At 36.9% G+C, this 18708-nt stretch overlaps 1 protein-coding gene across 6 annotated transcripts; it reads left to right on the top strand.

Moving 5' to 3' along the window:
• Window positions 1-4707: 4707 nt before the first annotated feature.
• LOC106877741 (uncharacterized) lies at window positions 4708-18254 on the top strand. 6 transcript variants are annotated; one of them, XM_052966577.2, is made up of 6 exons: window positions 4809-5573; window positions 8191-8458; window positions 10770-11152; window positions 15999-16180; window positions 16274-16535; window positions 17219-18254. In XM_052966577.2, exons 3-6 carry the CDS (start codon window positions 10874-10876, stop codon window positions 18155-18157), a joined length of 1662 nt encoding a protein of 553 aa, XP_052822537.1. In that variant the 5' UTR covers window positions 4809-5573; window positions 8191-8458; window positions 10770-10873; the 3' UTR covers window positions 18158-18254. The 6 variants fall into 6 exon arrangements, with proteins under 6 accessions (XP_014782232.1, XP_052822537.1, XP_089204886.1 ...); XM_014926746.3 differs by lacking the exon at window positions 10770-11152 and having other exon boundaries at window positions 4708-5573; XM_089348760.1 differs by lacking the exons at window positions 4809-5573; window positions 10770-11152 and adding an exon at window positions 5783-6165.
• The last annotated feature ends 454 nt before the right edge of the window (window positions 18255-18708 follow it).

The raw sequence follows: 18708 nt of genomic DNA, 5'->3' as shown, positions 1-18708 counted from the left end.
GGTATTCTCACGCACAGCACATTTCCAAAGGTCTCGGTCAGTAGTCATCGCCTCGGTGAGGCCCAATGTATGAAGGTCTTGCCTCACCACCTCAGCCCAGGTCTTCCTGGGCCTACCTCTTCCACGGGTTCCCTCAACTGTTAGGGTGTGGCACTTTTTCACGCAGCTATCCTCATCCATTCTCACCACATGTCCATACCAGCGCAATCGTCTCTCTTGCACACCACAACTGATGCTTCTAATGTTCAGCTTTTCTCTCAAGATACTTACACTCTGACGGGTATTCACATTGACATTACACATCCAACGGAGCATACTGGCTTCATTCCTTGCGAGCTTACGTATGTCCTCGGCAGTTACAGCCCATGTTTCACTGTCATGTAGCATGGCTGTTTGTACGCATGCGTCATACAGTCTGCCTTTTACTCTGAGTGAGAGTCCCTTTGTCGCCAGCAGGGGTAAGAGCTCTCTAAACTTTGCCCAGGCTATTCTTATTCTAGCAGCTACACTTTCAGCGCACCCACCCCCACTACTAACTTGGTCGCCCAGATAGAGGAAGCTATCGACTACCTCTAGTTTTTCACCCTGGAATGAGATAGAAGTTGTTTCCTGTTTGTTTACAGTCTTTATTGCACCTGAACATCTGCCACAAACAAAAACTAACTTGCTAGTTAACCTGCCTTTGATGTTGCTGCACCTCTTATGTGTCCAAAGCTTGCACCGGGTACATCTTATAGAGTTACTACCTACTCCTTTTCTACATACTGAGCAGGGCCATCTACCTGAAGGGGTTTGTGTTTTATCTACCTTCCTACTTATTAGGATTTTGGTTTTAGTTAGGTTGACTCTAAGGCCCTTCAATTCTAGACCTTGCTTCCACACCTGAAACTTCTCTAGTTCTGATAGTGACTCAGCACAGCTCTCACTAACCATTCTTCTATCCCAAGTTTCCTCATTGACTACCAGAAAAGGGATCGGGGGACCCTGTCAAAGGCTTTCTCCATGTCAACGAAAGCCAGGTACAGAGGTTTATCCTTAGCTAGGTATTTCTCCTGCAACTGTCTCACTAGAAATAAGGCATCAGTAGTGCTTTTACCTGGCACGAACCCAAACTCCATCTCATCTAAATTGATTCGCTCCCTAATTAGTTGGGCTATGACCCTCTCTGTAACTTTCATAACCTGATCTAACAGCTTGATGCCTCTGTAATTATTTGTATCTAAAGCGTCACCTTTACCTTTGTAGCAGTTGACTATGATGCTGCTACACCAGTCATTGGGTATGACTCCTTCGTGTATCACCTGGTTCGTAATACGGGTGACTAGGCTATAGCCAACACTGCCAGATATTTTGAGCATCTCTGCAGTGATTCCTGATGGGCCGGGGGCTTTCCCGGTCTTCATACTCTTAATTGCTTTATCTACCCTGGTACTATCAACTCGGATAGCTGGTCCCTCTATTGGGTCGACATACGGCAGGCTCTCTTTCTCCCATTCATTCTCTTTATTAAGCAATCTATTGTAGTGGCATCTCCAGACCTCTTTCTTTGCATCCTCATTTAGTGCAAGCGTACCATCATCCATGCGAACACATTTCTCTCCTACAACATCACTATTCTCTCTCCTACACTGTCTTGCAACACGAAATACCTCGAGTCTTTGGTCCTCACGGCGAACATTGGCAAATCTTTCCTTATCTGCTTCCCCTCTGGCTAAATAAACCTGTCGCCTAGCCTCCCTTCTGGCACATTGGTACAATTCCCTGCTACCACCGTTCTTCCAGTCCTTCCAAGCCTGTTTCTTTTGTCTAATAGCCCTGTCTACCTCCTTGTTCCACCACCACGTTACTCTGGGTCGGGAGGGGACCTTACACCACCCACAAATCTGGTCGGTGGCTTTCAACAGGTTGTCCCGCAGAAATCTCCAATTGTCTTCCACGTTGTATGATGCTATATCCCCTTCTATTTCGTTAAATGCTTCAAGTAACTTGTCTCTAAGTCTCTGTCCGTTTGCAGGGTCTTTAAGCTTCCACACCCTTCTCCTCCAAGCCTGTCTAATTCTGGGCACCCATTTTGCCTTGATCCCAAAGTCGCTAACTACTAATCTATGTTGTGGGGTACATTCTTCGCCAGGGTAGGTTTTGGCATTTATAACATTTGTATGTTACATGCAATTTTCAGGTCTACACATTTCTCAAACAGCATCAAAGTAGGGCAAAATATTGCAACTGTGTATGAAGACTAGTTTGATTTTGTTCTTAAAAACAAAGTGATTTACACCACCACAATTCCCACCACATACAATGGATAAAGCAAGATATGTCTTGTGAAGAAGATGTTATATACATATTTTCACATATATATTTGTGTGGGTCTGTAATTTCAGATGTTCTCCTGTTTTCAAGCAAAGAAATCAACAGATCATGTGAAAATCATATCTCTCTGAACTCAGCTGAGCTTTCATGAACAATAGCCATGTCTCACCACCAAGAAAGAACACGGTTCTTACAGACATAAATTGTTTGAATAGTAGAGTTTATGAAGTAGCTTAGTCCTAAATATTGTGTTTAAAACAAAAAGGATAGAATGGTAACACCAGAACACATTTAACAATAATTTTTTATGATATCTGTATCTCCTCCTTAACATCTCTACAATCTATTCAGATGTACCCTTCACTGTATTGACATTAAAAGTAGCAGTCCTAAAGTTCTGTGTCGGGTTGGGAAAATGTTGCAGGTAGTACTGATTGGGTTCAGGTGCAGAAAATAGGTATCACATTGATGTTCATTTTCTGCATTTGAAAGAGAGGCACTTGGTAGTGAAATTGTTTGATTACAGATGAAGAACATTCACACCTGAGAATTGCACAATATGCACAGTACTGACATAGTATTAGTCATAAGTACACAAGGTTTTTACAGTGTTTATGGTTCATGATTTTTGCAATTTTTTTTCTGGATGCTCTTTTTATTATCAACTAGTTTATAGCTTTCTAAAAATTTCAAAAGAAGTTTTTGTTTTGCTTTAGAATGAGTAAAAAAGTTTTTTTCTTTGAGATTTCATTTGATTTGTGTTGTTTTAAATAGTACACTGTCACTCTATCAGATGATTTAACATTTTCTACAGTAAAAAAAAAAGTTGTACAACTTAGGATGCACCTAGATGGGATCTTTTCGGTTTCAGTCTATACTAAAACAGCCATACTCTCTTCCTTCAGGGGAACCGCTCACGGTATCCAATAATATCAGAGATCTGGGTGTAATTGTTGATAACTATCTCAATTGGAGTACCCACATCAACAATAAGGTCAATATAGCTCTTAAGAACCTTCCAGTCCAAAGAACATGGTGTCATCATTCCACTTTTCTCCTCCTTTGTACAACCACACCTCGAATACTGCTGCCCCTTGTCTCCCCATACTAAGCAAAACATCTCAAGGATTGAATCATCCCAGAGGGCACTCACTAAACGAAATGAAGGCATGACTGATCTCGATTACTGGGACTGTCTTAAAGCCTTGAAGCTATACTCTCTCCAGCGCCACCACGAGCAGTACATCATTTGTACGATGTGGAGAATATACCGCCAGCATTGCACAAATGACCTGAACATTAGTTTCAAGGTTCATCCAAGGCTGGGACCACGGGTCATTTGTCCTCTGCTCAATTCAGGATCACAACATATGTGTACACAGCAGCATAATTTCTTTTCATCAACAGGCCCTGCCCTGTTTAACATTGTCCCAAAACAGATAAAAGAGGAAAAGGATCCTATCAGTTTTAAACAGAGTCTAGACAGATTTCTTCAAGGAATACCAGATAAGCCACCCATACCTGGATACAACTCACTACTTGAATGGACCATAAGCAAAACTTGACTTTAAAAGGATTTAGATAATCCTATCAGGTGGTGCTATTAAGTTAGATATAGCTTGGACCAAGCTTTGGTCAAAACATATCTAAGTTTAGATCTGATTCTTTCAAAGATTTCTGTACAGATGTAGAAACAGAAAATATCCCACAAGCCATTTGCTCTCTCTCTCTTTCTTTCTCTCACAAGAAGTGGAAATATCTACTTATATTCTACACACATACACCTTCTGCTGTTGATTGCTAGATATTTTCTCTCTGCTGGAGATGTGGAAACTAAAACGAGGGAGGGTAATTGAAAGTTCAGTTCCAAGTAGGCAAAATTCGAAAATTATATTCTGTTTCAAAGGTCGATAGAATTGAGAAATAATGCTGTATTTCAGTGTCATTAGTTATTTTATACGTGAAACTAATATCGATTTATACTTGAGCCAACTTGGGGCTTCTATGATTTCGTTCGGTCTGGCGGGTATAAAAAGCCAAGTCCCCCTCGAAATGTGTTTTAGACTATACATTAATATCTTAATGAAAAACAAGGTGGGGAAAGATTTCCGCCCCCCGACCCATTTCCTCATAAATTTGTTCATTTAAAAAATTGTTTTGCCAAAAATCCCCGTTTTCAGATATGGAGGTTCCGGAAAATTGCCAAAATACAGAAATGTTTTGAAATTTTTGTCCGTACTTTTCCACATATTTAGAAAAAAAAAATAAAATTTTACAAAAATTTTTGGAAATTTTTTCAGAATCATAATCTCCGTATTTTTCCGCATATTTTGAAGAAAAAAAGAAAAAATCTTGAAGAAAAGTTTAAAATGAAGGAAACGTGGGTGGTAATTTAGAAATGTCGATTTTTGCCAATTTGTTTGCAGATTCGTATTCCCCGTAGCTGAAAAGGGTAGGGGGTTGTGTCGAAACAAAAAAAATTTTTTTAAGGATCGTTTTAGGGAAAGGATGGGCGGAAGTCTTGCCCAAGGTGGTCACGGTTGGAAAGCCTTTTGAGGGGTCTGCTCGATCGGAGTTGATCTGGCGCTAAGCAACAGCTAAGCTGAGGAAAGATCACGATCATATAACTTACACCTGTTTAAGTCATGTTTATAGACACCTTTGTTGCTATAGCACATACGTCATGTGACCAACCTGTTGCCTCATTTTGAACAAACACAAAACCCAAGATAAACATCGCGTGGCTGTTTACTACTATCTCCCTTCAAAACATAACCCTTCTTTTCGTTACTACTCTACTAATTAATATTGTCACTAATGCTACCATCTTCTCCATATCCAATCTTTAATGTCGGACCAGCTAGCTGGTTTCGTCAATTTCTATTCGCATATTAAAATCATCAGCATTGTTATCATCCTGTCATAGAGTCGGCGCGTATGTGCCCAAAACAAGCTGAATTAAATGTTATTCTTTTTGTAGTTATTCTTTACAATAAACAGCCAATATCGAGTTAACATTGAATCTATAACTTTCATAGTATCCTCGCCGTATCAAAATTCTGTTAAACTGAACATTTCTGATTCTTTAATGGGAAGGCCAAGGAAATATGCTACAGACGAAGAGCGTCGTGCTGAAGATGCCTTGAGAGCAAGGGACAGAAGAGAGAGAGAAGCTGTAGAAGAAAGAGAGAAGCGCCTTAGAACAAATGAGAAAAACAGCTGTAAAGAGAAGACGACAGAAACGTTCTGGCGAGATTAAGGTAACGTATATCTTAACGTCCTGGCAAGAGAAGTATCTATAGAGAGAAATGAGGTTAACGTCTCATGCTCCCTTCCCCACTTTCACTTTTTGTTTTAGTCTTTCGTTTTAATTTCCAAACATACCACCCACAATCATTAAAATAGCACAATTTAGAAACGAAAATTCAATTGCTTCATAGCTAAACAATTTGGCCCACATCTACATTCTATTGTGTTAAGTCAGCGAAATGCTTTTGCAGGGTTTCTCACATTAAATAGTTACGTGTTAATGTTTTGGGAAGCAGTCCCACATTTAAAAGTTGGTTTGTAATTTCTGTTATGCTTAAATGTACGTCGATGATTTCAATTTATTGAGACAGTGAAGACTTTTGCTTTGTACATACACAGGGTGATCAAAAGAAACCAAAAGTACCCTGAATATTTTCACGCGATTAAATTTGTTTTCGTGGAGACATTTTCCTTATTCGTTAGTTTTCTAAGAATTTAACTAGCCTATCTACAGTTAAAGCTTTACTCTAAATATTAATTATTGTAATGTTTACTCAACAAGACTTTACAATGATAGCATCATATTACCTTGCATAATCGAAGGTGAGGTAAAATTTTAAAATATAACTTCTCAATAGAAGATGTTTGATTGCATAATGTTATTCTAAAATTCGGATCATCGGTCCTTCTGTTTAATCTTATAATTTTTTAATGTAAAATTTGTGTCCATGTTTACTTGTTTGTGTTTTGTATTGTTTCTAATGTTTGTTTGTCCCCCAAATCATAAAAACGTCAAGAAAAAATGCTTAGCAGTATTTTTCCTGTTCTTTATATTTTGAGTTCAATTCCCACCAGGATCAACTTTGCCTCTCGTCCTTTCGGGGCCGATAAAATAATGTACCTGTCAAATATTGATTGAGGTAGATGGTATCTACTAAACTTCTCTCCTCGAAATTTTTAGCCTTGTGTCCAAATCAGAAACCATTATTATTTTTATTCATGCCATACCTATAGATACTGAACAGAGCCTGCTAAACAAACTTCAACACTGATATATAAAATAGGTACTATATGATTAATAATATAGCATGTTTAAAAATAACGAAGCAGGGTATTTAGGAAGATTTACTGTGAGGAAGTGTTACTTTATCAACCTGTGCAAGTTGAATGCCCTATATCAGTTAATAAAAAAGTTATTCTCACTTTCAGTACAACCCTCGCGCGTGCGCGATAGCTGTAAACGAATGTCGTCGTCATACAAGTGGTGTCATTTGTTTACAATCTTCCATGAAAATATATCCGGACATAAGGAAATATTGCTGTTTGGAAACATGTGAGGGTTGGTGACAAGAAGGGCATCTAGTTTTAGAAAATCTGTCTCAATGTATATTCTGTCTGATTCATGCAAACATGGAAAAGTAGACGTTAAAATGATGAGGATTATGATGACCCTTTTTTGTCTTTGTTTATTGAAGGAAGGTTTTTACAGTGTGCAGCATTTTGTAGTCTTGTGGTTACTGAAAAATATGTTGGTGGATACCTTGTCGGAGCAGTTTAGATCAACAATGAACTCACTAAAAGCAAAATGAGGGTCAGCAATGCCCACTTTGTTTATTCTCAGTCCTCATCATAATCCTTGAGATAATCACCTTGGAGTTTGGTTTAAGGAATTAGCTAATGGTCTAATTCTCACAGAACAGCAACAAGTGTTTGAAATCACAAAAAGGTTAACAAGGATTGAGAGGTCACACGATTGCTCTGGATAGCAAGTGACCTGATCTGAGATCGTGTGCTGGAACGAAAGCAATTGCAGCGTGGAAGGTGTTTATAAGCCATTTAAAAAACACAAAAACCGTTAGATTCACTTCAACATTTAAATTTAATTTGCCCAAATATTTTCGTCACTTTGAGACTGCGACCTGTTCACTGACATGATATTCTGTCAGTGAAAAGGTCTCAAAGCGACGAAAATATTTTGGCAAATTAAATTTAAGTATATATATATATATGTATATATATATATATATATATATATATATATATGTATATATATATATATATATATATATATATATATATATATATATAAAAACTATGATGCATCTAAGCTAGAAGCACAGGTGTCATGTAAAACTTTAATTAATATGTCAGATGGAAATCAGCTGGGCTCTGATTTTGTGTAACCAGTGAAAAGGAAGGTAGATAAAAGGGTTCAGTGAGGGCTCTTGCAGGCTTTCAGAAAATCGAACTATTAGATCTATCAGATGCATAAGACTATCTAACTGTTGAATATTATAGATTGTTCAGTTGTCCGGAGGTGGTACAATTTGAATGAAATAACTGAAGTAAGCCAAGGTGAACTTAGAAGAAAAGTGGTTTAGTAATTTCAAAATTGTCACAGGACTTTAAGGAATTTAACTGATTCTGAGCCTGCTGAAGCTCACAAAAGTCAGTTTAGTCATGTATAATCTCCTTTAGATGTATTGCTTACTCTTCTGATTAGATTATGGATTAACATAATAAAAGAAGTCTTCTTGATAAAAACCACTCAACCAATTGCCCTCACTTTCAATGTCTGAAAGGTGAGAAAACTTTCTTTTATCATGTTGAATTTCTTTCCTTTCTCAGTGATTACCGGCACAGTTTCCATACAACCAGATCTATTGGACATCTGCTCCCGCTTAATACGCTCTGATCTCTCACTCTTGAGAACTTTGGTGTAAGCAATGTTGTTGCCATTGACATCAGCAAATACTTCAAGTGAAAACTACTTAAGTTTACTCCTATGGACTGCATTTGTCTCATCTCTAGGACTGAAAATTTCTTTTTGGACTGCCACATTACCAGAAGTGTTGCCAAAGTTATTGACACTCTATCACCTCTGATGTACCTCAAGGTTCGGTTATTTCTCTTATATTCTTCTTTTTGTATTTTAATGATCTACTTGTAGCAATGTCTAACCACTCTCTCGCACACACATAAATCATTTATGATGAGCGTATCATTCTTCTCTTCAATCTTCTGCATGCATATCACATACACATTGGGACATGGTGATCTACTTCCTTCAGCACACCAAAATGCAATTGTTACAAATATTGAGTAAACAGTCTTGCACCACATCTCCAAAACATCAGCAGCATGCAACTAAACATTTCAAGACACTCAAAGTTTAAATTTCACAGTTTTTGTGTTAACTAAACATGTATAAAATAACATTTGCAAAATTACATCACAAAGTCTTGGATTTTTTGAAGGCAAGAAGGCAGAGGTAAAGTACATGGACCACACCCCCTTTCTGTCTTTTTTTTTCTACAGAAATCCACTTTTCGATTCCAGAGATTCCGAATCTTCCAACCAAAATTGGCATTTCAAAATTCGAAATGGGGTGCGGTCCATGTCCTTTACCTCTGCCGGCAAGAAAATTGTACTGTTGCTACACACATTAGACATCTTAGTCCACATCCCAAAACAATTATTACCTTGCACGCGTTAGTGAAAGCAGGGTATTGTAGTTGCTCATCTTTGTCTGTTTGTGTGTTTGCAAAATTACTGGGAAAAGGCTGAACAGATTTTCATCAAATTTGGCAGAAATATTCATTTGGTAAACGGCTCGGGCTCATTTAATTTTGGTTTGATTATCTTCAAAACTGGCGGACAAGTGAATCAAAATGTTTTGACTCTGCAGATTTTTTGCAAAAGAATTTATGTGCACACAGGGTATGCATTGTTTTGGCATGTTCTCAGCACAAGAACCTATTACTAGCACATAAAAGCGTGTATTATGTGGCATAACTACAGAGGTGTACCCTGACTTGTTTCCCTCAACTTTCAGGAAAACGGGTATCTTTTAATTAAATTTTATACAAATACCTTTGTATATCATTTGAATCGTCTGCGTGTGTATAGATCATGGTGTACCTAAGCACGTATACACGTGTGGGTATATACATAAATATGCGACTGTGTGTGTGTGTATACAGTGATGTATTTGAAGGTTTCGCTTATTTATGAGTTTCTTAATTTCACCGGAGTATAAATACCTATAATGGTGAAAACCGACCCCGACAATCAACCTATCGCAAGGCTCAGCGGGTATCGATCAACCACTCCATCTTGCAGCCACTAAATCAGTATGCTTTTGGCGCGATGGAGACGTGCATTGAAAAAATAAAAAACAAAAAAAAAATAATACCCGGCGAGAAACTCCATCTGCAAAAGGTGTCAGAAGAAAAACCACTGGGAGAAATCCTGCCTCTCAAAAAAAAACTTTCTTTGAACTGGTTTATGACAAATTTTATTCAAACTTTATTTCTGCTCGCCGTCTAATCCGTTAATTAATGTGTCCAACGCCTAAGACACTTTGTTGTATATTATATCCATCGATCAACGTTATTTGACATTAGGCCGCATTTTCGTACTCAGCACAAAATAAGATATTTGTATTTTTATCTATTATTTACTATTGTAGTGTTTCGTTAGAAAACAAATGGTGTTCGCCAAATCAGAAAGATCCGAATTAATGATAGCATATTATGATTCATAATAGTGATACTTAAAATTTTTTTTTTTTTAATTGAACTTACAAATTTCCCGATAAGCAAGTGCTTATATTATTTATATAACGATGATTTACAGTACGTCTGATTCGCCTGCCATCATTGAAAGATGTTGAAAACACTTCTCAAATTCTATGCACTATTTTCTATAAGTATTTCATTTTGTTCACTTTCTTTTTCATAACCATGATTATTATTTGAATAATCATTTATTTAGTCATATGCAAATTTTATGTTGAACTTTCCAAAACAACCTTTGAATTTCTTTGTCAACTCGTATTTTAGCATTTCACTGTAAAACTTGAAATACAAAGTTTTTTTCAACACGCATGATTCTTCACTGAAAAATTGAACAAGAATCTTCATTTTATGTTATTTTTTCTTAATTTTAATTCCAAACCCCTTAACTTAGATCATATTTTTGTATAATTATAAATATTTACATTTAAACTTGGTCACATGCAAATTTCACATTGAAAATCCTCAAAACAACTTCTGAATTGTATATTTACTCGTAGTTTTGTTATTAGTCACCGTTTCCGCATGACCTCCATCTGATGTTGCATAAATAACACCACCCTGTCTTATCCACAACATGACCCTTTGACTTAACCAATCACAGTCCCACTCACCTTGCTCATTTAATAGACATTTCCTTCACGTTATAACATTCTGCGACACAGCGTCTTCTGATTTGGTACAGCCACCGGATAAGGGCCATCGCAGATACAACAATCCTTCGTTCAACATTCATGATGCCTCGATCACGATCTATGAGTGTTGAGCAACGACGGCAAGAAAGTGTAAGAAGAATGCGAAGGTTGCGGGCAAGAGAAACGGCAGAGAAGATTGCAGAACGAAGAACCAAAAACAGAATCAGAATGCAACTGATACGAGCAGCAGAAACTTCTGAAAAGAAATTTAGACGACAAACCATAGACAGAATTAAAAAGCGACAAAAACGGGCAGCTGAAGCTTCACAAGAGACATCAAAACGTATCCAACTGATACAGACAGCAGAAATAAATTTGGTTTGTTTCCTTCTTCTTTTGGTTTGGTAACCTTATTCGGGTAAAAATTCGTGCCTGTTACTTAGCACTCAAGTATACGTAATATAAAATCGACAGGTTATGTTGTAGCTTAATACTGCATTCCCTTTAACGAGGCACACGGCTCCACATCATATGTGCTTGTCGTAGACATCGATAAAGTCTACTTTTAGCTGTCATCCTCTTAGGCTTCTTATCCTCTTTTTAGTCAAACACTTACACAGCTTAATTCAGTTCAATTAAAAAGCATGGGTAAGCAACGCAATGTAAGCCACATTAGAATTGGCGAAAAATTTATCTGTGCACAGGGTATGCATTGCTCCTCTGATGCCTTGTTTTTATAATTCTGTATAGATTCACTTACATGCTACAACTATTACTAGTTTGTTTAGTCCCAGATCAACCATAAGTAAGCAGGCTTTATTAAAAGAATTCTAGATATGATCATCTTGCTTTTTTTTTAATCAGACATAGTTTATCAACTACATCCAATATAGCCTTCCCTGTTTTTAAAGATAATAGAATGGGGTTTAAACTAGCCATATCCGGTCCAAACATTCTACTTATTTTATATTCAGCCATGTAGATTTAACCTCTCACACCTACCTAATAAACAATCACATCTTCAAAATTTCAAAGCTGTGAGGTAATGCATGGTTAATTCAAAGCAAAATGAATAAATAAGCATCAAATCCGACAGAGTAATCCGAATGCTAAAGAGTTAAGAGAGATTTAGCTGCTAATTATAACAGGTTGACTGACCAGAGAGAGAGGCTCCCTCATTGGCTCATTCAATGAGGTGCTCTTTGTTGTCTTGTGTTATCTGTTGGTACTACTATGGTTTATGCTCCACTGAACTAGTAAGCTGTGCTTCACCACTCCTTCCTTTATCATTCTTCTTTTGTCTCACTCTCTAACCATGCACTTTACTCAATCCTCCTCCAGATTTGCAAACCTTTGGATACCTTTCCCTAATCAGGTTTTATCAAGTTGGATATCTATCATGCTGATGACACCAGTATGGGAGGATTCTGCTCTTTCTCTTTCAACTAAATTCTTCAAAAGTCATGCACACCATTTTAATAAGACCTGTTGATGGAGGAATGATGCTGAATGAAAGTTTGAGGTGTATTGTCAATATTGCTAGGACAATAGGTTTTAGAAACTGAAGAAATTAAAATAATATTACATAAAACATGGAAAAATATATATTAGTAAATGGTTTGGTGTTGGATAAAAAAAAAGGTAGATCCTGGTGTGTGTATATTAAAGAATGGAGGAAAGACCTGTATCCAGGCCTTTACAGGGTCTTCTAGAACAATGAAATTGTGGTTAATGTTTCTATTGAGCAGTTGTAAGTCAATGGCTTCAGAGGAAAAAAAAAAAAACGTGCTGAGCAGGAATTTGCAGAAGGATAACATTCTGGGGGAGAAGTGATTAGGAATAGTGGTCGGTGTGGTACTTTATGAGGGCGGAAAACAATATGGGTGAGGTGGTGAAAAGATGAGTGAGTTGGGATACCTTTGTGAAGGTTGCATGAGATGAGCCATCTTCTGTAGTAGCAGTAAAAAAAAAAAAAAAGACGGAGAGTGGATATTATAACACGAGGTAGGCCCAGGAAGACATGGGCTGAGGTGGTGAGGCAAGACCTTCGTACATTGGGCCTCACCGAGGCGATGACTACTGACCGAGACCTTTGGAAATGTGCTGTGCGTGAGAAGACCCGGCAAGCCAAGTAAGATCGTTGCCAGTGCCCCTGGACTGGCTCTTGTGCGGGTGGCACATAAGATGCACCATTTTGAGCGTGGCCGTTGCCAGTACCGCCTGACTGGCTTCCGTAGGATTTTCGAGCGAGATCGTTGCCAGTGCCCCTGGACTGGCTTGTGCGGGTGGCACATAAAAGACACCATTTCGAGCGTGGCCGTTGCCAGTATCGCCTGACTGGCCTTCGTGCAGGTGACACGTAAAAGCACCTACTACACTCTCTGAGTGGTTGGCGTTAGGAAGGGCATCCAGCTGTAGAAACTCTGCCAAATTTAGATTGGAGCCTGGTGTTGCCATCCGGTTTCACCAGTCCTCAGTCAAATCGTCGAACCCATGCTAGCATGGAAAGCGGACGTTAAACGATGATGATGATGATGATGATCAGTGAACCAGGGTTATGTTGATAAGCAACTTCATAACTATCAGTTCAGGATCTTTCTTTGGATACATCTCCCAGATGTTTGTTTATGTGGCGGCAGCACCATCCCTGAAGTATTTTCCAGTGTTGAAGAGGAAAGTTAATCTCTGCTATGCTGAGGAGGTGTGTTCAGCAAGAAAAATCATCAATGATGATGTGGCCTAGCATTTGTAGTGACATTGAAGGTTCTATCTGCATGTTGTTCATGTTTAATAGTGGAGGTATGACAATGTTTGCATGACATGTAGTGATTGTGACTTTATTGTTGAACAAGACAAGATTATTAAGTAGTAAAACTCTGGTACCCTCTAGGGCAATCAATGCTAAAAATCATGTTTGGTTGACCTTTGACTCCACTGCCACCCTCAGGCTAATGTCTTCCTGCACACTATAATATCCATCAGGCTTGTAACACACACACAAACACTCGCCATCACATCAGTGTGTTTACATAAATACATCTGTATACATCCACTTTTTTTCTTATTTTGATCATTGAATCTGGAAGAACAGAGCCTGTGAGCCTTGTGGGTCCTCTGATATGCTGAGATTGATGTTATTAATATTAATTTTAAACTGTTGTAGGGCAATTCCTGTAAGAAAGACCTAAGTAAGAATGTCTTGGGGAGGAAGGATTGGAAATAGTGGTTTGTGTGAGAAAGGTGGTTGGGTAGGGTAGATGCACCAAAGGTGATGAGAGATAAAGAGGTGAGCAGGTCGGTGATGCCTGAGTAAATATACCCATGCATTGCAGCCCTATATTAAGAGCCACACTTACCAACACTTGTACATAACTATGTCCACAAGCATGTTTGTGCACACACACATGCAAACTATTATCAACACCTCTTACATACTCATCCATATTCATAAGATACACTGCCTATTCTAAAATCATGTTACTATGTGTGCACACACACACACACACACATGTATGCATATAGGGAATAAATGTCAAATTGAAGAAGAAGACAAAAAAGAACTCAATACAAAAGTGTAGAGTCTGATATCTTAATTAAATAGATGAAGTATCCCTCAGTTACATTACAACTTATAGTTTCATCATTTCCAGTTCCTCAAGTAATGGTTAAAATCTTCCTCTCATGTTGATTGTTAGAATAATAATGAAGAAAAATGTTGTCTCCTTATTGTTTGAATTGTCAGACTTGTGTTTCTACTGCCTTTCTGTTGCATTACTTTTGTGTTGGTGTATTCACTTCTGTATTGAAATACATGCATCTTTATGTATCTATGAATGTTGGTGTATTTAACAATATTGTTTTTAGTATATGGTTACAGATATTTTATTTTAAATATTCATTTGACTAATAATGTATTTCTATATTTCCCTTGTACCTAATCTATTGCTGTGAAATCTTTCCCACCCCTCATCTTCCTAACACCCATCCTTCCATGACTCTTCTAACTATGGCTGCAACCATACAAGAGCAGAATCTGCATGTCTCCTCACCCTCTTGTGCTATTAGTTAGCTCTCCCTGGAGCAGATGTTTCACAAATGTCATATTGGCAGTGTGATGGAACTCCACAATTTCTACCAGAGCTGACCATGTTGAGACATGCTTATCAACCTCTGCATTTTGTCCAGTTTTTACTATGGCAAATTTGTGAGAAACAAAGCAGGTTATCATTTTTGGGGCTACACACACACGCACGCGCATTTATAAAAAGTCACTCAACGTAACAAATATAAAACAATCTTTAAACATACTTGTGTGCTGTTTCCGCCTTTATTTTTTTAGCTACAACTTTTGATTTGTATAGATACTTAACTCCTTTTTCAACTTATATATATACACACACACACACACACACACACACACACACACACACACACACACACACACATATCATCATTTAGTGTCTGTTTTCCATGCTGGCATGAGTTAGATGGTTTGACTAGAACTGGTAAGCCAGATAGCTGTACCAGGTTCCAGTCTGATTTTAGCTTGGTTTCTGTGGCTGGATGCATTTTCTAACACCAACCACTCCAAGAGTGTCTTTGGAACAGGTTTCTTTGTGTCACTGTCACGGGTGCCTTTTACATGCCATTGGCATGGGTGCTTGTGTATATATATATATAAAGAGAAAGAGAGTTGGTGATAAAACAGGCATTGGACTGTAGAAGCTATGTCAAATAATTGAAGCATATGATTGAGATTGTCGACTCTGCAACCTGCATCACAACTACCTGTTTAGACAGTTAATAATTGTTAATATGAACTGAATATAGGGTAGATAGAGACTTTTGTTCTTCCTACATCTGGCAACCCCAGTAGTGCCGTTGGCTCAATAAAATCAGTTATTCCACACTGTAAGACATACACACCAGCAAAATTTGTCATTTTCCTCTGTTCTTCTCATTTTGTAGGCTCTTTGCAAAATGACATAGAGTGGGACAAATGAACTATTCAAACCTGCCAGAATGGAAAATGGATATCAAGTTATGTTAATTTTGTGTGTGTGTATGTGTACTACAATAAACACATCTTGTTACATAGATAAGCTGTTTTAACCTGGCTTGTGAATCTCATGTCTACTTTTTCATGTGTCTGAAATCAAGTTTTGGATATTGCTGTTATATAAATAATTTTCATTTTAGTAAAAAAAAAAAATTTTATTTATAGTTGCAGACAGATAATTTAATGGAAGATCATTATGGAAAAACTGAAAAATTGCAAAATAAAATGATGTATGTTATGAATAACTCTTCTGCAACTGTGCACATTGCAGATGAATCACCTCTTCAACCATCAGCACCAAAAGTCCAGAAAAGGCAGATCAATGATCAGCAATTAGATGATAATTGGTATGTGATAATTAAAATTGGAATTTTGGTAATTAAATTTGCATCCTATTTGTGTGTATTTCATTTATATTATTTACAAATTTTACATTTTAGGCAAATAAATATTGTTCCAGCATCTCAGGTATCTGCAAAATCTATCCAGGATACTTCTCACACGACAGTCCAGCAACATTCAAGTGTTGCCGAAACATCTCAAATAAAAGTGTCTAAAAGAAAACCTGTGGAAAAAAATCCACGGAAACAGATATTTGTAATTGCTGATTATCAGCGCCATGTGATGTCTAACATTGCTTCGCTGTGGAAGGATAGAAAACTGTGTGATGCTAGTATTAGTAATGGTTCATCTGCTGTGATGGTAAGTATATTGCTTTTTAAAACTTTAGCATTTAGAAAGGCCTGCACTTGATGACACAATAGATGCACAGGCATAATAGATGGCCCCACCCAATTTCCATAGTGCATATTCAAGAAAAAGAGTTTTAGTGCATAAAAGCATGTAATATTTAAAGTAATCTAGTATATATTACAAAACATTAGAGAAATATTTTAGCTATAGCAGAAAACATCACTGCATATAAAAACTGAAAATAAATTAAGGAATCATGCTAGTGAAAATATTCTACATGATTACAGTAATAAAACATACAAGAAAATACAAGCTTATGGGAGGCCCAACTTTTTGAAACATTTTTTTTGGTAAAAAAGTACATCTTATATGCCATCAAAATATGTTAGCTCCAAATGTCCAGTAAACAAGTTTTCCTTTCTCAGCGTGTTTTATAATATTTATCAAACAGTTTCTTAAGATTTTTAAAGTTAACTGCACATCATATTGATATAAATTTTTTCTAATTGCTAATAAAGATACACAAATCAAAATAACTTGAATTTTACTAATCTTCCATTAGAGACAATTGTTTTCCTGTTTGGAATTGAATATTTTGGGGATGGGAGAGAAAAACAAGAAATAAAGACTTACTCCTTGGTTTTTATTTACTGTTAAGTTATTAGCATGTTTTATCATTTACTTTGTTTCAGGTACATAAAGTTGTCCTGTTTGCTGTGTGTCCAAAATTGTTGTCAGTATTTAGTACAAATATCCACTCTCGCAATTTTCTTGTAATTAACTTTCCAGAGGAAGTAAGTACACAAGCTTTAAATGCCTTTGCTGAATACATGTACAATGGATTATTAGATCTTGATCCAGGTATTTTACATCAGTTGAAAATCATTGCAAAACATTTGGACATGAAAGAATTTGAACAACTGTGTAATAGTCGTCTTCCATATAAAATATCTCAACCATCTATTTCAACATCTACTCTATTAGGTGACCATTGCAGCACACAGACCGAACTATCAGTTCCACCAGTTCAACCACCTCTACCGTCATCATCCATCATTTCAGTTACATCTCAGTCTACTCCATCCATCACTATACAAGCATTTGATATTAAACAAGAGCCTTCTGAGACTGAATTACCAACTGTCTTCAGACAAGAATCTGAGATTGGACCACTGAATAGTAGTACAAATAACTCTTCTGAAAATGTTTGCATGGCTTCTAGTGTGAAAATTGAACCTGTAGGGCCCGAAGATGACGAATATGGTCACCTGAATAAAGATTTTGATACATCTACAGTTTCAAATGAAGCAACAACAAATATAATACGTGGAATAACAGCTAAATTAAAATCTAATGTATTTGAAAGTTCTCTAGTTTCTGACTTATCCCCTGTTTCATGCATTGTAGAAAAAATGTGTTCTCAGTCCAGTCCCATTAGAGAAGACCCTTCCAAACCACTAAATCGAACTATAACAACTCAGTCAATTGACAACATTGTGACTTCTGGTAGTAATGAAGGTGTCTATCCTGTAGGACTTTTTAAAGCAGGAGGGGACGGTTTACCATTATCATCAACACAAGTTACCAATGTCAAAAGTATAAGTTTATATAAAACAAATGACCTTACTTGACACCATAAAAATTAATCTTTTGCATATATATATATCTGACTGAGTATTTATATTTTGATAAATAATCATATTTGTATATTAAAAATTTCCAAAATAATTGTTTTCTTTGATTTCTCTGAAAAAAAAAATCTTTTTCTGTTTTGTAAGAATCTCTTTACAAATTTTAATTATAGCTAACAACCAGATTTTTTTTATTGTTGGATTTATCTATAGAATACCTAAATCCACAAAGCCTTTGCACAAACTGTTTATAAGGAAACAAGATTTCTTATAAGTTCTCTACCATGATCTGTAAATTTATCCCAAAATTCTGTTACAGTCTTGTTTAATTTCATGTTCCTCATCCAAAATGGAGGCAAATACTAATGTTCCCTTGGAGCAAACTTAAAAATTAAGAGATCCCTCTTTCCATGAAATCATTAGTAGCTTTGTTAACTCATAAGAAAAGTATGTGTGTGTGTGTGTGTGTATATATATATATATATATATATATATACATACACACACACACACACACACATGTGCACATCATCATTTAATGTCCATTGCCC

Source organism: Octopus bimaculoides, chromosome 3, assembly GCF_046866305.1.
Source record: "Octopus bimaculoides isolate indiv1 chromosome 3, ASM4686630v1, whole genome shotgun sequence".
In the NCBI taxonomy this organism is placed as follows: domain Eukaryota; kingdom Metazoa; phylum Mollusca; class Cephalopoda; order Octopoda; family Octopodidae; genus Octopus; species Octopus bimaculoides.
Note: the sequence above shows the minus strand (reverse complement) of the source record. Positions and strands in the feature narration are given on the sequence as shown.